The sequence below is a fragment of the Nymphaea colorata genome, chromosome 4 (assembly GCF_008831285.2).
Source record: "Nymphaea colorata isolate Beijing-Zhang1983 chromosome 4, ASM883128v2, whole genome shotgun sequence".
Lineage (NCBI taxonomy): Eukaryota > Viridiplantae > Streptophyta > Magnoliopsida > Nymphaeales > Nymphaeaceae > Nymphaea > Nymphaea colorata.
Window position 1 is genome coordinate 17,091,249 of NC_045141.1, and position 21,595 is coordinate 17,112,843.

Genomic DNA, 21,595 nt, shown 5'->3' on the forward strand with positions numbered 1-21,595 from the left:
ACATGTGTTTTCAAAACGCAAGTTTTTCTTATTAAATACCCCCTTAAGTACTCGCATGCATTTGTATAAGATGTTTAAAATACTTTTTTTTTTTACAATCTCAAGCATAAATAGATTTAGGGCAATTGTTTTTACGAAACATTATGCTTTGAATAATATTTAAAAAATACAATGGTAAATTTGTAACCCTCCAAGTTTCAATGGATTGTGAACTATTGATGTCTCAAATCGTGGGTTGTACAGGTGAGTTTAATGTCTTTTCATTAAACATGCATGGTTTTTCACCGCCACCATGAGCCTTGGTTACAAAATACATAGAACGAGTTTAAATAGCTGAAGTTCCTATAATTTTGGCAATAATAAACATGGAAAATTAAATCTGATTTTTGTGGAAAGATTTTCTTTTTCCTTTATCATTAATTTTGATTGATCATACTGAGATTCTTTCCTTGAATTTCTTTAGAACGTTTACCTTTTAACTTTATCGTTAACATCCTCCCTCAAATTAGACGATAGATCTAAAACTCCAAGTTTATTGTAGAACTTTATAAAAGGTGATCATGTCATCTCTTTGACAGTGATTCGGTGAGCCCAAATTTGCTTCATGAATTTTTTTGTGAAGCCAGATCGTGCTTTGGCAGCGATCCAGAAAACCTAAGTTTGATTCCTCAAGACTTTTTTCACAGGATCGAGTCTTCTCTTTGATGGAGAAGGCAGCAATGTATTTCGTCATCTGCAGGCCACCTATGGGCTTCATTTTTTTTCGTCAAGCATCTTGCTTTGATACCAAGTTAAAAAATAAAAAAGAAGCAAAACAAAAAAAAACAGCAATGAAAAAATTCTTTTAATTAAATTTGCATGGTTTTTCATCATGAAAGGCTACCATGAGCCTTGGTTACACAATGCATTGAACGAGCTTAAATAGTTGAAGTTTCTGTAATCTCGGCAACGATAAACATAGAAAACTAAATCTGAGTTTTGTGAAAAGATTTTCTTTTTCTTTTATCATTAATTTTGATTGATCTTGCTGAGATTCTTTCCTTGAATTTCTCTAGAACAGTTGCCTTTCAACCTTATCGTTAACACTATAATCTTGACAATGATAAACATAGGAAACTAAATCCGATTTTTATGGAAAGTTTTTCTTTTTCCTTTATCATTAATTTTAATTGATCTTCTTGGGATTCTTTCCTTGAATCTCTCTCACACGGTTGCCTTTCAACCTTATTCTTAACAGAATGAGGCAAGGGTAGCGGAGGAGCAAGCATGAAAACACATAGTGAACTTGCTAAGGGATGCATGGAGGGGGCTGAACACGGAACTGCTCTCGGCTCAGGAGCAACAACAACAAACCGCCTTTTCTCGTTCCTTCATGAACGTGACTCTCAACATTGCGAGGGTCTCCTAATGCATGTACGACTATGAAGATGAGGTCGGTGTCTTGGAGCATGAGTCCATGGACCGAGTCTACTCTCTTATTGTCCAGCTCATCCAAACTGCCTAAGCAAACCACCAGTCGCTGTTTCCCACTTTATCAATCATGTTGGTGCCCATTAACCGAATCCTACTTATGATGCTATGTATCATCATATAATAAATTGGACACAATAATACATTAAATTTAGTTCTCTGTCTCTCTCTCTCTCACACACACACACACATGTATGCACACAGTCTGTGTAGTGTGTTTAATTACATTGGCTTGCTTCCAATCTCAACGTTACTATAACTAGAACTGTTTGACTTAGTGTGAATGATGCTCTTATTTGGTAACTTGAACCAAAAACTATTTCAGTAAACTTACAGATCCTCCTGCAAAAAATGGGTCTTGGTCAGTATCAATATGAAAAAGAAATAAAGTTAACACATATATATATATATATATATATATATATATATATATATATATATATATATATATATATATATATATATATATATATATATATATATATATATATATATATATATATATATATATAAGGACCCATCATTATTTTTCCTCAAACTTTATTCATCTTCATGTTTTACACTGTGGAAATCAACACAAAAATGAGTTGTATAAGCTTAAAAGGATGACATGGACTATTAAGATCTTATTTATGCATTGTAACGCCATTTTAGGTAGAGTTCTATTGTTTTGAGGACCAAGATTTACATCTACATTTTGCACGAAAATGATATAGAATGTTAAAAGCAGGTGTGACAAATCAGCACACTTTTTCTAATTCATCTTTTGTAAGAGATCTTTTATATCCCAAAAGCAATAAATTCCATAAATCATAATACATAACAATTTAACATTAATGTCAAACTTAAGCACATTTGAAATGATTATGCGAGCCAATGCATATGAACGACGCGAGACGGTGTCTCCCTTTTTTATACACATGAATGATATGTATGAGCTCCACCTACTCACTGAAAGCAAACCCCAAAACCTAAAGATCCTACAGAATTCTCTAGGCAGCATCTGTCTGACTTGTGATACATCCTATACCAAGCAAGTCCAACAATTACAGTTAGACAACAGAAGAATTCTATCAAAAAGGTCACTAACAGCCATGTCATCAACTCCTTATGCTTATGGTGAAACCGTGAGAGATATGTTCAGCACTTACCCCACACCTTGTTTGCTTTCTGCAAAAGACTTCAGCTTCTGGCCTTCAAACATGCATCTGCTTTTCAAACACTCCAAAAGCACAGATAACCATATGGAATGTTATTTTTTGAACACACCCTCAGCCACCCTTGCTTGAACTTACATGATAGATTTTGTTTATAAGTCAGATTCAAGTTCAGACGTGAGATTAAAAATCAGATTTGGATATGATCCAAATATATATGAACATTCGACAAAATAAGTATAATTGATCATACATCCAATTAGGATTGAATCTATTGGCATCCCCATCATTCGGGGTCGAAAACACACTATTTACATTGTTAAAGCCACTACATCACTGTCATAGGCACTTTCATTTTTTTGATATTTTCATTTTCATCTTTATAAGAAGTTACCATGTATTAATTTTTTTTTGTTAGAAGCATTTACACATATATTTACACATATGATACACACCCAAAAACATTCTTTGTGTAAATCTGCATACTTAGAGATTGACAGCAATCATGTGGGGGGAGGCAATTCACCCCTCTTGTTAGGTGGTAAAATAAAATACTCTTTCTATTCATCTAACAATTGGATATAGCATGGGTGCCTTGTAAAATATCACTAATAAATTAAGACCGGGCACCATTTGTCTAACCTAGGTAATGTTTGATGCCTTCATAAATTTACAAGGGCACACCTTCAAAACCAATCTACCAAACCATGAATGTAAAAAAGGATCTCACTTTTTCTTTATTTTTCTTACAATTGAAACCAAATATTGAGGGTGATTGGTGGCCTTTTGTACTTTAAGAAGAATCCATTCTTGGTTGGTGGCTTCTTTATAAATGCCTCAAGAATAACTTAACAGCAAGTTTAAATTCTCTGGCTGCTAGAGGGTGTAAAGAATATTTGAACGTTAACTTTTCACGGCGGTTGGGCTGGAAAAGATGTCTTTCAAGTAAAGGGGATTGATGAAAGCCGAAGAATGCTGCCTTTAGGAATTGTGTGCTACATTGTTTTGTCGAATTTCAACCTTGCCTTTTGATGTTATTTCCATTGAAGCTTGTTTAGCAAGTTCAAGTTTGTATTGGGATGCACTGGCACCTCATTGTATAATGACGTAGTCCACTCTCATATCAATCCTTTTTGATATGGCCCCATGGTTTGATGAATCTCAACTTGGATCTTAATAGTTTTGCTTTCAGCTCGGAAAAGGTTAGACATCACGATGACTGACTACTTTAACAACCTCTTTTATGAGTTTCTTGAGATTTCTCGCAATGTTAGATACCATATCAAACTTTTTAAAGTGGAATGTTACAATCAATCTTCCTTAAAGCACACCTTATACTTTTGTGGAGCTATAGGTTTGAGTGTTGAACCATGTTTTGATACCATTGAAACAAACCTTTTTAAAGCTGGAAACTGATATATATATGTCCCGGTCAATGCTGGAAACTGTCTTTGCTTTCCTGGTCCTTGATTAAACACAAAACCAGCAAACACGGACGCTAACTGCCTTTTTAAAGGAGAAATATGTTCAGAGTGTCGTACGTCCTCATATTCTAGCTTCACAAAAGACGCTAGAACATATGTTAGCATCTTACGTCCTCATATATATATATATATATATATGTGTGTGTGTGTGTAAAATGGGAAGCTACATGACCATTATGATGGTTAAAACCACTACATGATAATGATTGCTTTATAATGGATATATATACAAATATATATATACAATGGAAAGCTCATAACTTTTAACTTAACTATTATTGTACAATAAGGTTGTGCATGATGATAAAAAAATTGAAACAATTTTTTTTCTTTATTCAAAGCCATCAAGCACTAAAAGTTATTTTTTTCTTTCTAATTTGAAACAATGCTTAAAAATAAGTATTGCAAAGAACCCATGTCATGATTTTTTTAGGTGGATACTATGGAGTATTTGATTTGGTTATTTTTTTTAATTAAAACAAAAAAGTTAAGATCAGTATAACATAATTTTTTAAAAAATAGACATGTATGTGGCATTCTTGAATCAAGTGATCAATAATGTGCTTCGCTTCAATTAGCTTTCACCTCTGCAAGGTGAGAATGATTCCTCTAGTAGGCATAAAAAATTTTCGTAAAATTTATTTAGTTATTTAATTTGTCGTGGCCAGCCGGCCTCCATGAAAAAGATCTTATAATCTCAGGCATCAAGCTTCAAGTCTTCATATTTCTCGGGGGAGCCTAATTTTATGGGCAAGTGTGGAGGAAATAGAACCCACTGCTTTGAGTGTTATGATGTTAAAAACCAAAGGTATTCAGACCTTAGTTTTTAACATGGTAGGAAGAGGCGTCGACCATCACGAAGGCTGCTGCAGAGCAGGCCATGGTGAAATCGTTCTGCCCCTGTTAGCAGCCAGCCACTTTGTAGCTGCTAAATGTGCATGTGCTCGAGGATCTGCCGACTCCTCTTCCGAAGACTAATTCAGGCCCATGGCAATTATCAACCAACGGTCACTGCTCCACCAAGCAGAGAGAGTTGCCCAAGTCCGAAGGCAAGGTCAGCTGGTTCCCTCGTTTGGCTTCTCTTTGAAAGGAGCTCATCATTTTTCAAGTTCATGTGAGTTTTCTTTTCCTTTTCCCTTTCAATAACCACCAATCCTAACCCTAAACTTAGGGCGTGTTTGTTGGACGTGGATTCCTAATCCTTGTTTTCGAAAAAATTCAGTGGAAAGGTGGAAATGTAATCCCGGATTTCAAATGTAAAACCGAGAGTTCATTTCATGGATTTTAATTCACTTTTGAAGGGTGCGTTCAAAATCCCGAGAATAATTCTTTGCCCGTTAGAGTTGCTTGTGATTTACTCGTGCTTTCTCGCTTCACGGGACTTGCTCCAGTGTCTTCTTCAGCTGCACAGAAGAAGGCAACCAAGGTCAAAGAAGGAAGAAGTAAAAGGGCGGAGAATGCTTTGTATCAATATAGGAAGCGAGCAAGTCTCTCTTTGTCTGTCTGTTTTTCTCATGCTTCCTATGTTCTCGTAACTGCAAGGGGTCCACTTGCAGTTATTAGCTTTAATTCTCTCTTAAAATCTCTCACTCATCGTAACTGCGCTGGGCTAAGGGAAAACCTATGAGGTGGCACTATATATGCCCAGCTATTCTTTGATCTAATTGAATGATCGATTTCTCTAGACGGCACCTCATAGAAGCAAACCCGTAATATCTCTCTTCTTCCTCTTCTCTATCTGTTTCAGGTGCCATCTTCTTGAGCGAAAAGCCAGATGAGAAGCTGTTGTGCAAAAACGAAGGGCTGAACATAGGTGATGTTCCGTCTCTGATGCTATGATGAATGCCTGAGTATGTATATGTTTCGTGAATGTGCAAGCATGCTAGACTATCCTAATCTAGAGCATAAGCATGATAGTTCAGGCTTTGGCCTTGTATTCCTGCCGGTGGTGCATGCCATTGCAGCATGTGCGTTAATCCAGCCTCTCGCAGAAAAATCAGAGGAGGAGCCCTCTCGATCTTTTTTTCTCTCTTCTGTCGCAACCGGAGATTCCCCACTGCCTCTTTCCCGACGACGATAGAGACGCAAATCTGCTGCTTTCTCGCGGTGGGAGCAAAGGAGATCACCTTCCTCGTAGTTGCGGCGGCAGTGGTTCGCACAACGACAGCGAAAAGGGCACGGGGGAAGAAACCCAAGAAGAAAGGGTTTCGTGAGAGGAGAGAGGAGCTCTCGAGAGAAGAGAGAGTATCAAGCGGAAAAATGAGGAAAAATCGAGCGAAAATGGCTTTAATAGTCTAAGTTTGAAAATTACAACAAAAGTCCACCATTTATGTGTTATTCTCAAAAGCGCTGTTAAATTTATCAAAAATTAAACCCGCATATTTTTTGCTAAAAAGTTTTCCAAAAAAAGGCTCGTGAAAGTTATTTTAATATGAAACTGGGAACTTTATCAGAAATTACTTTTAGGTAACCTTAGAGTTATTATAAATTTCTGAAAGAGGTTTCTAGAAAATTATTTTGCAATTTCGACAGAAAACAGAGATTTTATGTACAATTGCATATAGACCTCAAGCTTATTGAAAATTACAGAAAAAGGGTTCTGAAAATAACTTTGAAAATGAGAAGGGAAGCTCGTGGTCTAAAATTTAGTATTGAGTTTTCCTTATTTAAAGTGAAAACTTATAATGTCGTTGGAGATCTTCTGATGTATTATTCTCCTTGTTGCTTTCCATATATTATTGTTCTATACTTGCCATAGAATTAATTTAGAAATTACTTCATGAGTGGGAGCCCCAAAACTGGCAAAAACTGAAAAATGGTTAGCAACATATATGTATGCTTATGCAATTTTGTTATTTTGCGTGTGCATGACCCAATGGCGGTATAAATCTTGTGTCGTATTTGGATATGGATATTATGTTAAAACACATTCATATTGGATTTGAATTTGGATCCTCTTTATTTGTTTAAATACATATCAATTATAGTGTTGATATTATTGTATGTGAGTCCACATTGGTAAGATCTGAATCTAAACAATCATTTGGCTTTTTACTTTGGATTTGATTGTTGCTCTAGATCCATATGTGTATTCAGTTTGAATCATGATACATTCAGATCTAAATTTGTTTGGATATTGGTTAAAAATCCATATACTATTTATGTTAATTCAAGTATATGTTATTATACTTGCTTTACGAATATTCATCGTCATTTTGGGTCCATGCAGATATTAGAAATGACCAAAACTTTATTTTATATATCCATTTAGTTGTTGAAATTGGATCTCATACTAAACATTGCACACTTTTGGAGCATGATCTGATTTGACTTGTTCAAGATCTATATCTTGTTTATATTAGATCTAAACATATTATAATGAGCATTGATTTTTAGATCTAATGGTTTTAGAGTAGCACTATAATGCTATAAGATGAATTTATTTTGCTCCTTATGAAAGAATATTCTCGAAATAAAGATTATATTACTTTGTGTTTATCCTAGTTCAAAAGAATAATTATATTACTGTATATTGGTATGCTAAGAGGTGTAAATCAACACTCTTAGACATGGTGAGATCCATATAGCATTGTGTTGGTTTCGTGATGAATTTAGATCCAGATTAACATGGTTGGATCATTGGCTCCAAATACTTGTATTGGCACTGAATACAATATATCATCATGTTTGTCTTTTGAAAGGTAACACTCTTAAGCATGATGAAAGTCATATTAATAAAATATTTTATTTGAAGATTTATTCTAGTACATGAAATTTTATTTGCCCTTATAAAAAATGACTATCATATATAATTTCAAATAATTCTGGAGTGCTATTGAACAAGGCTTTATTTACTCCATTGTTGAGGTGAACTAGTTTTAAATGTACATTCAAGAGGTGTAAAGTAACACTCTTGAATTGAAACCCATATGAGTTTGAATGTCTTTATTTGGAGACTTGTTTTAATTGATCTTAGGGTAATGGATTAGCATGGATAAAGACATGCATCATCTCAAGGTAAAGAATTTTTTCTTGTTTCACCTTGTTCAAGAATTGAGCTATTGTTAAGATCCAAACATGATGGTTGAAATCATGTTGTACAATATTTCATTTGCATCATTTGTGTTTTTTAAATTCAGATTAGTTGTATTGTGGATATTACTGGTTTGATCCGAATTTCTGTATTTGAACTGATCCACATTATACAAAGTTTAGCTTCAGATCTAAACTGACTTGTTTGGGTATGTGAAAAAAATTTATATCATGTTTGCTTTGGTTTCAATATATGTTACCATGTTTGCCTTTGGATATGATCATATTGTAGTATGGGTTGTCATTATAGATTCAAAAGTTATCTTAGAGAATTATTGAATGAAGCTTCATTTGCTTCTCTTTCTTAGGAAAATGAATTTGTCTTTTAATGCATGTTCAAGAGATGTAATGTAACACTCTTGGACCAAAATTCATATTGGCAAGAATGTATTTATTTAAAGCTTTATAGCACTAAAAGTGCTAGTACATTATAACTTGTTTTTTTTCTCAAAAAAGAGATGGGTTAGCTTTGATTCAAATATGGTTGTTGTATCATATTGTATAATATTTCAATGAGGATCATGTGTTTTAAATTCATATCAGTGGTATTGTTGATATTACTAGTTTAGATCTATTCTAATATAATCTGAATTCATCTGACTTTTGGAACTGAATCTATTTATTACTTGAGATCCACCTTACATACAACTTTGATTCAGATTTGAATATATATATTTAGATATACTGTTAAACATCCATATCTTGTTTATATTAGATCCAAGCATATTATGTTATTTGTTCATTTGTGGATCGAACTATGTTAGCATGCTATTAAGCAAGTTCTTGTTTGAGAATGAATTTGATTTCAATATTTGTCATGAGGTGTAAGATAACACTCATGAATATAATGAGATCCACACTAACTAGATCAATATTGATATCTTTGAATAGTGTATATCTATAAGTTAAATAACATGTTTTTAAATGCATATGTATTGAATACCCAAATGAAAATATGGTATGTGATATTTTTATGCATGAGATTGAGGTGTTTGATTTATAATAACAAAGATAATAATCCAATAGGAAATCATAACGATATACTGAATGATCTGATTTGTTCATAGGATCAGTCTGGTAATGAACTGACTGGGGAACAATTTGATAATGAACCAACTAAGCAAGATTCATCTGAGGATCAGTCTGATAATGAACCGACTGGGTAATGAGTTCATTGATCACCTTGTGGATTGATTTATAGATCAGTTTGAGAAATAATCAACTGAGTCGAAATTCTTCTATTCTTCAGACATTGATAATAGTCACGAAAGTCAAGAGTTTCATCGTTATACTTGAATCATTGTTGCATTCACAAGAACCGACTATTCATTTGATGATCAAGTTTGATCGATTGAATATGCTAATAAGCGGTCAGGTAATGAACCGACTAAGAATCAGTTTGGCATTGAACCGACTGAAGCTTATTAGTGATCTCAATGATCATCTTATGAAATACTTGAATGGAGGTATTTGAATTATTGATGCATGCATTTGTTGGCGGAGCTTTGTATTGACCTTGATAAGTTAAATAAAATTCTTTCTCTGAGAGAGTATATTAATAAAAACTATACAAGATGAAAAGTGCTTGTATGATAGACTATGAGTTAATTGCTCATTCTGTTAAATAGTCATAATAAAGATTAAACGTTGTTAATCAAGTTGTTGACTATGTAAATATTTGATAAGTGGGAGCACACTTGAATATGTCTTTTGCTATGTTGGAAAGCTAATATGTGTTTTGTTATATGATTATGTATTGCATGAATGCTTTGGAACTATATATCATTTGCTTTTGATGTATATTAAATTGTATGCTGAACTTGATACAAGCATTTTAATTTGGCTTGTCAGTATAAATTAAGAAAGTCTAGGTTGGCCTTGTTTCAAGGTGGTTAAATGTTTTCAGATATACGAATGAAACAAAAGACATATTTATATGATTGCTAGTATTTTTAACAAAAGGAATTCCTAATGATTTATTTATCAAGCATATAGCATGTATGAGGCTAAGAACATCCTGGTTTGCCTTTTTGTGAGGAGGTTGAAAAGTATCCACGTTGATTTCATTGTTGAACAAGAAGAGAATATATATATACATATTAAATGTGTACATGATTGCTAGCATTATTATCAAAAGAATTCTTGATGTTTTTCATGTAAAGGTTGGTCCACATGCCACTAAGTTTTAACATGTTACAATGAAAATATTTGTGCATGAAGAAAACTTCGTAACTAATGTGAAATATATTGAATACTTTAAATGTTGCGATGAAAAACTATTGAAAGGAAACCTCACTACAAACCTTGAACAAAATTCAAGTTACGATGAACAAACCAATTATAGAAAACCTCGTAACTAAAGATCAAGAAAACCCACATATAGTGGAAGCAAACTACGGTCTCATGGCCAAGTGGAAGATGTTGGATAGTGGCCAAGAACCCTACCCATTCATTTCGTAACTGCAAGGGGGCTCACTTGCAGTTACGAGCTTTAATTCTCTCCTAAAATCTCTCACTTGCCGTAACCACCCGCTGGGCTAAGGGAAAACCTATGAGGTGGCACTATATATGCCCAGCTATTCTTTGATCTAATTGAATCGATCGATTTCTCTAGACGGCGCCTCATAGAAGCAAACCCATAATATCTCTCTTCTTCCTCTTCTCTATCTATTTCAGGTGCCATCTTCTTGAGCAAGATGCCAGATGAGAAGCTGTTGTGCAAAAACGAAGGACTAAACATAGGTGATGTTCCACTGCATTTTATCCAACATCTTATTGCTCACGCTAGCGACGAACACGACGGTTGTTTCTGTAAGGTTATATCCGAACCACTCTCGCCTCCTTCCTCCTTTCCGCTACCTCACTTCCAAAATCCTCAGGAACCTTAACCAAATGGAGACTGTCATGGTCAGACCCTTGTTCTCTTTTTCTTCTCTAAACCTCCTTTTTGACACTTAAACATATCTTTTTTCTAACATAAAGTATTGAAGTGTGACGACACAACGATTCAAAAGAGGGAGCTATGTCATTCAAAACAATGAGGTGAACTTTCATTCATATAACAATTTTGCTTTCATACAAAATCACATCTAAGTGTACTACAAAAATACTCCAAAACATAGAATTGATGTCTAAAAACAAGACATCAATACAATCAAAATAAGACGTGCCGGCGCTACAAAAGACCCAAAACCTCCCCAATAGGACGTGAGTAAAACCATCTGCTCAACCTGCTATCCCTGGTTCACCAAAACCTGAAAAAAATGAAACAACAAAAGGCTTGGCCTTCGCAGTATGGCAACAAGTCAGGAAAATTCCAAACCCTCTTAGGTATGGCTCAATATCAAAAAAATAATCTATCGTCATGTCGTGTCAGGGCATAGGCACATCATTTTCTAAAAAAAACCCCTAACATAGATCATGACATGTAAAGGTCACTCAAGGGCCACAGTATCACAATCTCAATTACATGCAAGACATGCTTAAACATTTCATTTCATTCATATCATTCACATGCCCATCAAACACATATATTCGTTCACACACAATTCAATCACATACTTTCATTTTCATTACTTTAGTGAATTGACAGTTTCTGTGGGTGTAAACACAGACACGTGCACACCATGGGCGGCCCATAGTCGAGAGACAACCCCCCGTGCTGGCCCATAATGGTATGGATTCATTCATCCGCTGCAGCGGTAGAGCACTCATCCATGGGTGTGTGAATTCCATAAAGAGATACTCAGCTTTCCCTAGGACACCCAAGTTGGGAAGGCGGGAGCCCAACGCTCCAAGCACAACACAACAGTACCCTGGGGCCTTGCATCGCCTGCGCTCCTTACAGACGAGACCAGTGGTAAAAGCGGGACGTCTCCCAAACACATAGCCACATCCCACTAGCCTCTCATCTCTTATTCATTCTTAGTTAACATTAGGGAAACACAATCACAAAATAACCAGCTAGCTCATGAGGTTGGTTCACTCCTCGAGTGCACCCATACCTCCAAATGCCTCCACCCGAGGGCTACACATATAATTTACTTTCTTAGCTAGCCGTCATAGCAATACGAGTACAACTACTCTTCAATTTCAATCAATTACATTATTGCCCATGACAATACATATGCAACAAAACACAACATTCACATCTTATCAAACACATCAATCAGATCTTTCAAAACTTGGCCAAACTCCGGAGAGTAGTCTCGATCTGTGATGGCTCGTAGTTGTCCTATGCAATTATCATTCTATGATGCCCTCTAATGCACAATCGGGGTCGAGGAGATACTCGACTCGATACCCCACCTCATTTGTCCTAAACAGTTGGACTTGGATATGATATAGGGTTTTCTTCATTTGTTTCCAAATCTACATATATGAACATCCAATAAAACAAGCACATTCAAGCATACATCCAATGGGGATCAAATCTATTGGCATCCCTATATATTCAGGTGGAATACACTATTAATGTTGTCCAAGCCGCTATTGTCACGGGCACTTTAATTTGAATCTTTATAAGAAGGTACATGTATTAAGAAGAATTGAGGGTGATTGACGGCTTTTTGTGCTTTAAAAAGAACCCATTCTTGGTTGGTGGCATCTTTGTAGATGCCTCAAGAAAAACTTAAAAGCGAAGTTAATTTTCCTGCTGCTAGAGGAATCGCCTGGCTAAAAGCCGTCCGCCCACGTTGTTTCTCCTATTTTTGTTTTTTCCCATCTGTAAATGTCCATTCTTTTGCTCTATAGTATTTGCAGCGGAAGTAAAGGAGAAGGACGCTGCAGGTGTCGCCGAAAAATCTATACGGCCGGCAGGGCTGTATGCAACTCGAAAACCAGGGAAGATGGCGGAAATTTTTGCTGGTGCAATTGCTGGCGTTGCAGTACAAGAGTTGTGGAATATAATCCAACGAGTGGCTGGGCAACGTAGCATGTTTGAAGAGCAGTACAAGGAGCTTCAGAGCGCGTTGGAAAGGTTAAGTCCAGTACTGGACCAACTTTCGGCCAATCGGGAGGTGGAGGCTCTGCGCTGCGAGATGACAAAAGGCGGAGAGATCATAAGCAAGTGTGCCCACGTTTCCTGCTGGAACGTCCGCAAGCAATTCGACTACACCCGGCGGCTAGAAGAGCTAGCAAAAGCCATCCAGGAAAGCGCACGGACTGCGACTGTAAAGACACTGAGCTCGAGGATGGGGGAAATAAATTCCAAGTTGGATAAGTTGCTGGGAGGAGACGAGGTGACTGGAATTAGGTCAGGAGGTTCTGTTGCTGCTCTGCCTCCTCTCCCTGGTAAGGTCTTTGGGATAGAGAATCCTCTGAATGAGCTGAAAGAGATATTGAAGATGCATCAGGTGGTTGGCGTTTGTGGGATGGTGGGTTCAAGAGAATCAAGACCACCTTGGTGAACAGCCTCTGCAGGGACCCATCTATCACAGGTGCCTTTCCCTTCTATTGCTCAATGACGTTCCCCCTCTTTGTCTGTCTCACAGATTTGACGTTCAAGGTGAATTCATTGTTTTGAAAAGAAAATTGTGTTTACTAGCTTTCTTCGTTAAATCGTGATTGCAGTTATTTTGTAAATTAAAACGATGATTTTAACCATCAATTTTGCGTGCATTTAGATAGTTGATCTTGGACTAACACAGCTTTGAATGACATGCACTATACAGTACACGTAGCAGTCTGAATTTTTTGATGATTAAAATAAGTACGAGAAGAACTAACGGGGGTTTTGCTATTTGTTGGTCATGTACTTAATCCTCTTTTGCTTAACCAAAAAGCTTGGCCCTTTGAGCGTCTGCTACATTCTCCTGTTGATCATGAATGGACAAAACCAGTTTGAAATGAACCATAAGATGCAGTGTAGGTAACAAAAGGGTGATGGAAAGTCATGAACAAGTACTTTGTACTGTATGTCATCCACTTTACAAATCACTTTCGGATTGACAGTTTTCTTGTTTCATGTTTATTAGTTGTGCTACTGCTAATTGATGAGCTTCTTCTCAGATAAGTCGCTGCATAGAATCTTTTTTGGCTTATAAGAGTTACGCACTTCTTCGTGAGAATCGTGGAGGGAGTGCGCATTTCAGAAAAATGTTACCCTGTTTCCGAGAATGGTCTGAGTCGTCTGACAAGAGTCCAGTCTTCATGTAATGAGCTTGGTGAATCTTTTTCGTTTCTTTCCTTTTTCAAGGAAAAATAGTTCCACTTCTCGTCATGATGATACATGTCATAACATTCATCATTGAGGCAAGCTAAGTCAGACCTCAATCCTTTGACACGATACTTCACCGAAGTGTTTGATAGAAGCAGTTCATTTCAGATTTATTGGATATAGTTGGAGAAATAGATCTAGCGAAAGAAACTGGGCAACTTGGAAAATCTCACTGACAGAACTTGTAGTAAATTTACTGCAGCCTAATCAAGGATGTAATCAGTTATCAATTGTGAGTGGAAAATCAATTTACAGAAGAAATTTACAAGAAATTGCTCTGATTTATCCAATTATCCAATCGTTTGACTTTAGTAAGCAAAAAAGGACCCGACTCTGTTTTACACCACATCTGTGTCTCAATCCAGCCTAAACCTAACCTTGGAAACTTTAAGCTTCAGCTCGAGCTCGGCTTGTGATATTGGTCCGGCCTTGAGACAAGCCAAGTCTAAGCTTCATTACCCTCTTTTCTCCATATATATATATATATATATTAAAAAAAAAACAGAGGCGTAGATCACACTACTGATCCTAGTGGGACCGACCAAGTTGAAATCCAAATAACTCTGAATCAGTTTTATGTATCGTTTCAATTTTATCGAATATCATCGAGGAGACTGAACAGTTCAATGTAGTCTGTAGACGTGGGGGCGTTCATCAGATCCAGATTTTCTAGTCCATTTAAACCAAATCAATTGAGTCCAATTTGGTATCGACCCAACCCGAGTCATCACTCATCAGCGCAAATTTTTGCTTTATATAACACATATCGGAATTAGATAACAAATAAAAGATAAAAATGAAAAAAGAAATTCCTGCGGCTGTTATAGAAACATGTATCTGAAGCAAAATATTTTTTGAGGATATGAGCTTGGCATTATAATGATCCACAGTGATTGGACGATCACAAAAGAAATTGCATCCAAGTTATTGGTATTGTCAGACACAAAATTAACTTTTTCTAATAAAATGAATTATTACATCAACCTAACGTACACTTTCACCAAGTTCATGAGCTACCCATTAGAAATGGCCAACACGTTATTATGTTCCTTATTTTTCATTTAACTATAACCATTTGCACTTTAATGGGATCTTGCCAAATTAGGTTTGATTTTCAATAATTGGCATCATAAATCTACTAGCTGAACTTGAATTTCCAAGCTAGGTTTCTAGAGAAGATACACATGTATACGACTTCAATAAATTTGTAAATCTGAACTAACAGCGACAGGATGATACCTCTGTTCAACCCTATGACTAAACAGTTTCAGTAGAAATGGACTCCATTTCAACATGATGATGCCTGCACCTGAACATACACACTTGCCCAGCTGAATGCAGGACAGCACATAGCAGCGAGCTAGGCAGAAAAAAATAGGAAAGCATGAGCAGCCTTAAATTAAAAGCAAGTATTAATATAATTGACAGCATTAACATAGTTACAAGTAATCTTCACTTTTTTATCCAAACCGTTGGCATATTCACAGGGCCACAATAGAAATAAGTAGAGAAATATGGAGAAGGTTTCCTGCAACATGTAGCAAAATCTGTTGATATCAAAATGGAAAACCGATTCACCCTTCTTATTTTGACACAGTGGTCTGGAGAGGCAGCACACTTTCAACTCCACTGGGTTCAGAATTATTCCCTGATACAGCTTTGGACAATCGAAACATCTGAAATAGGATAATAATAAGCACCATTAAGCATGAAAACGGACACATAGGAGAACCGATTGAAAGTGCACGATATCGTGGTTATCTGCATCTTGAATAAAGTTTTTGCCAACCTTTTGAATTGTCTTCTGGAAACATGTCTTGTGCTCATCCATAGAAGCATGAACGAATTCATCTATATGGTCCCTTAGATCCGATAGAAAAGTGGCATTCTCTGACTTCTTCCTCCTACAAGAAGTGGAAGTGCTGGCAGGTGACTGAGCTTGTTCCGTTGCCATCAGAAGCACTTATACTGAGAATGTTTGCAATACAAAAACAGCAGTCATTAGCCAGGTTGCGGAACCACCAAAAGAGAAAAGGCAAACAAAATATTCGATAGAAGCAAATATAACCAAATAAAATACATGTATTATCATCAATATCTGCCATTGATATCAGAAAACAAGTTTTGGTTGCATATCAAAAGATGGGTACAAAAGAACTATCCTCGTTTACTAATCTGCTGCAGGTTATAGATGCTTTCTTGGATTTAGGTCTGGCTACCACTCAGTAAGGACTTAGCTATGAAATGTTCCCCCTCTTTATCAGAACTGGAGATTAACAAAAGGAACTGGCAATCCTCAGCACTACACAGGATCAATCATGCAACTGAGCTCATTTTGACTGCCAACAAGGAGCATACTGTTCCAAGTATTTAAGCATGGCAATGCTACACCAAAGGAGGCATCTACCATGAATATCATTGAAGAATGTGCGCTACTAAAGATCATGGATAACGATGTACCTTTCTCTCAATGGCAAGCTACCTTGTAAAGCTTGCCTTTGCATCTAGCCTCACATATATGATGGCTGCAGTCATGTTGGCTATCAAACTAAGGAAGGGACACATAAATTTGCAGCTACTTAGTTGACACCTGGAGTTAGTTACAGTGACTATATTTCATCAGCCTTGCCATAAAAAGTTCAGATCTGTAAAATACAGTCTACCAGGGTGGTAGAGGTATTTGGGGCAGTGTTGTACGATACGTACGATACGGCTTATGATACAACGTATCTTAAAACCAGACCGATACGACTTACGATATGCTTTTTACAACATTGATTTGGGGTAAAAAAAAAATGCTTTGAGTAAACCTTCTTCCATCCAAACATAACATCAGCATCCTCCATGGAAATGCACTAATAAGAGAAAGGAAGACAAAGAAGAAATACGGTACGATCTCACTAGAAGATTGTCTACCACATCAATTTTTATGATTTTACTAGCAGATTTTCTAATAAAATTGAGTAGAGTCACAAGTGCATGCTGGGGGAGGCTAAGCTAGGAAAGCTTCCCATACTTGACTATTCTTACTAAAGTTCCCACAGAACCTAAGATTAGTGTAAGATATCAATTGGATATCAGAACTTAGAAGAAATTGCATTAAAGACAGAATCCCATCACAGAAATAAGTCAATAACTTGTTGTCGATCTCCCTCACATCAGTGATCCTTGGTATACAGATAATCCTGAGTTCTCTCATGTTGAATTGTGTGAGGCTAGTGGTCCATAGCAATTTTTTACAGGATAATCTTGTAAAGCTTCAATAAAACCATTCCCTAGAGATAACTTATAGGGAGCAGATCCTTCCCGTTGGGCCATCCATTTACTTGGTTGACAGATTATGGGAAGCTGAATACTCAAGAGATACTACAGAAGAGAAATTTGATTACCAGGCCTCTCTAACCTTTATTTCCCATGACTCAGGAAATGATTTATGTGACAAACCTCTGGACTACTATCCCTATTGCACTGACTTTGCAGCTCTCTACCATACGAAAAGAAGCCTAAGAGGCCACAATGCTTTAGAAGTAGAGAAATATTTAAACATTGCTCGGCACCTCGTGACATTCTGGTAGTCTATACGACTTATTGGAAAATGGCATTTTTAATAGGAAATTTTATAATCCACTCCAACCACTAGGTCCACTACTGACACCCTCATGGCAACTTCTGACTTTGTTGGGATGGATCACGATGATTCCTCAACCAACCTGTCCATTGGGCTTACTCCTACAACGCAAAAGCCTGACTCCTAAGACTATGAAAACGATGCCATGGAAAAGCTTAGGCCTTAGGGTACATAGTGGGCTTGCCATTTGATCCAGGGTCTTCAGCGCAGCACCGTCAGTCTTCCTCCACAACGCTTTTGGTAGATATTTCCACAGTGCAGTTGACAAACTGCTTCTTTCTTTGCAAAGAGTAATGATTCAAAATAAAAGAAGTTCACAATGGCATAATGGTCATGTGCTGAATATCAATTGCATCATTATATTAAGAAATCTGGAACTGGTAAAGTTGGCAATTCTTATGACAGAACAGTTGAATTCAACTCGAAGAGCTACAAATGTATGTGTTGCTTATTATGAAACTAATATTTAATTCCTGAAGACAGTGAATTAACCAGCATAACGATTAGCTTCAACAGCAAATAGAATGTATAACACTACAGCTGAATTGCGTGTTTGTCAACGGATATTCTACACTTCTCTTCTGTCTTGCTTTTTCACAGGCTGCTTGGGAACACGACAAATAAGGAAGCTGGTAACCCCTCAAATCAAGCGTTCAGCCAATACCAGTACTCTGCAAATAAATTTTGTATGGCAGCTTGGGTTGGTACAACCAAATATGCATTTTTTGATTCACCAGTCTCGAAATGAATTTCATACTGTTACACATAAATCAAACCAATCTGTTAAAAAATTAATAACAAGTGAATAAACGGATGAAGAACAATTATAAATTCACAACGGATAGTTCTTCATCGGAAGAAGCAATTGAAACCCAGCCTAACGATATTATGGCAGGTCTACAATTCGATGATGACAAATAGATCGACATGCGAGCATGTTTTCTTCCACTTGTTTGTAGCCGAAGTTCTCCACAAGTCGCTCCACATCAAACAAAATTACGCCAATCCAATAACAGCGATGATGAGAGACAGAGAGGGATTTCACAACTCGACATGTAAATTATACTGAACCCATGTTCCAACTGTTACAGAAACAATTGAAAGAACTCCCACGCATACACCACTACATTCCTAAGAGGATGAAAGAAGAAAAAGAAAAACCAAATTCGACGCTTACCTCCTTATCCTGAAACTTCTTGCTTGAATTTTAGGGTTGCCCGCTGCACTACAAAGAAGGCAAATGATAACAGTATACAGAGAAAGAGAGAGGAGGAGAAACAAAGATGCAAGCCTTAAGAAGAGAAGCGACTCACAGCTAAATGGATTTGCCCAAACCGAAGGTGCCCTCTACGGAATAAGAAGAAACAGATTCTTGGGGAAGAAGCCAACCAACCGGATTCTTAGTGGATTCGATCACCCGACCGACCAGAATCCGCTTATCCCGACTCAGTAGCCGAGTGCGGATCCAATTCATAACCGATTAGGTATCTTATTTGATGCTTTAAAAAAGCGGTTTATGTATTTGCCCCATTTTTTTTATGTATGTCAACAACAGCACATTATTTCTCTTACGTGCACCTTAATACAATTTTACAAAACTGCCGCAATTTCTTAAGTAGATTCATTGAATATTGTTCCCAAATGACCCAAGAAAATCAGGTTTTTCAATTTCTCTTATAAAACGTAGTTTTGAAAGTAAAATCAAGTTTTGCAGCAACGCCCATTTCTGCTTGTGCAGTTGAACTTTTTATCTACATTTTTGTTTTATTTTTAAATATTTTATAATTTAAAAATATTCTTTTCGTTCATTTTTTTGAAAGTGGTATTTCAAGTATTTTTTGCGGACTATCTGAAAATCATTTTTACACATCATCACCAACATGGTGAGAGGCATTGGAAAAAAAAAGAAAAAAACTTTCAGATTTATTTGATGTTAGATGTTGTTGGATAGCTAAAAATTATAAGTTGATTTTATGTTAAACAGTTATTGATCTCCACTCAACTTATTTAGATTTCCAGTTGTAGAGAGAGAAATATAGTTTTAATTGAAATTTACGAATTAAATATGCATGAACTACGGATTCATATCATACCTTGCTTGTTTTTGGAACGGAGAATCTAATAATATATTTTGTAAACCGTTCAAAAGGGTCCATGGAAAATCGTGAGTTTAAAAATGGTTCTAAGTTTCCAAGGCCTTGAATTTTGAACATAAGCGATCGAACATGGACTCACGGTCGCAAACACGACAATACAACAACGGAATCATTTGATATGATTTGCATTTTTCTAGCAATTAGCCTGAAATAGTATCTTTATGGGTAATATAGATGTCATTTCCTTACATAGCTTAGCTGTAGTCGCGTTGAACGATGATGTGACATTATGTCCGGGATAAGATCGAATGCAATCAGGCATTTAAGAGAAAAATTTGGTTCATATGCATATTCAACATCGCTTCACTTCAATTCAATTAATGATATGATAGGCGTCCAGATACAATCAAAGAAATGAAAGAAACCCATTATCATTTCCCTATTGCTGGCAGAAATGTTGTTTTCTATGTACTAAATGCTTGCGAAAGCATTTGAGGATTATGTCGTGTAGTACAATCAATGAGGATTATGTCGTGTAGTACAATCAATATATTGAAAGCTAGAAATTTTTTATGAGAGGAGCCGAATTATAGTTTCAAAATTTTAATAAGGATCAAAATATCATTTTTTTAAATTTTACATGTAATTTTTTTTTTAGGAGGAGTGTTTGGTGGGGTTGCAGCCGCGCAGGGCCCTGGCGGCTCCCACTTGGCTTCATCCTTGAATATACTAGTTGAAGTATAATAAAAGACTCAACACCAGACATTGATGTAGTCCTTAACTTTGAGAAAAAAAAGAGATGAGAGTTTCTGATTTCGTTTGTGAAGCGCGACCCCAAAACGTTTGGAAAACCAAAAAAAAAAAACTTAACTTAAAACCATCTTCAAAAATGATAGAAAATCCAAAGTTGACAAGTTTGGATTGAAAGTCCAATTAAAACCACATGCCGTACCCATTCAGCATGTTGGACTGGCAATTTCGGCGGGTTGGATATGTTCATCCAATTTCAAACCCTTCTAGAAGCCTTTGACAAAGAAAATAAGATCCGGAGCCCAAGTCCAAACCCAATTACATAGGATCTGAAATCCAGGGATCTTAAATTTAGAAGGCCTAGATTCAGTTTAGAAAAATCACATCTAATTTGGAACTGAGTTAAGTCGAACCCGATTATATCCAATTAGTACAGATCCAAATCTATTGATGGGAGTGAAATATGGGTCTTGCAATAGACACCCGTGACCGAAGCGACTCTATCTTTAATGTTACACGCAACAGTTTGTGCTGCGCATTTAACGCGATTGATATAATAAGCAGAAAAGATAATAAGAAAATGTATGGTCCTTAAAGAAGACAATATTTTCAAAAGAATCTTTCTACATACTCAACTTTTGTTGTACAGCAAAAAAAAAAAAAAATGCTCGAGCTAGAATTTATTATGAACAGTTAAATGA

The 21,595-nt window shown here is 36.3% G+C and overlaps 2 protein-coding genes across 3 annotated transcripts; one reads left to right on the forward strand and one right to left on the reverse strand.

The window, feature by feature from the left end:
* Nucleotides 1–12,883: 12,883 nt before the first annotated feature.
* Nucleotides 12,884–14,303, forward strand: LOC116253548 (probable disease resistance protein At5g66910). Its single transcript, XM_031628407.2, has 2 exons — nt 12,884–13,641; nt 14,213–14,303. Exon 1 carries the CDS (start codon nt 13,051–13,053, stop codon nt 13,609–13,611), a length of 561 nt encoding a protein of 186 aa, XP_031484267.1. The 5' UTR covers nt 12,884–13,050; the 3' UTR covers nt 13,612–13,641; nt 14,213–14,303.
* Nucleotides 14,304–15,814: 1,511 nt separating this feature from the next.
* On the reverse strand, nt 15,815–19,521 carry LOC116252088 (uncharacterized). Of its 2 annotated transcripts, none has more exons than XM_031626143.2 (4): nt 19,362–19,521; nt 19,226–19,273; nt 16,210–16,388; nt 15,815–16,096 (listed from the first exon to the last, which is right to left on the reverse strand). In XM_031626143.2, the coding sequence occupies exons 3-4, from the start codon at nt 16,372–16,374 to the stop codon at nt 16,004–16,006; spliced, it is 258 nt and encodes an 85-aa protein (XP_031482003.1). In that variant the 5' UTR covers nt 16,375–16,388; nt 19,226–19,273; nt 19,362–19,521; the 3' UTR covers nt 15,815–16,003. The 2 variants fall into 2 exon arrangements, with proteins under 2 accessions (XP_031482003.1, XP_031482002.1); XM_031626142.2 differs by having other exon boundaries at nt 19,226–19,268; nt 19,362–19,520.
* Between the last annotated feature and the right edge of the window lie 2,074 nt (nt 19,522–21,595).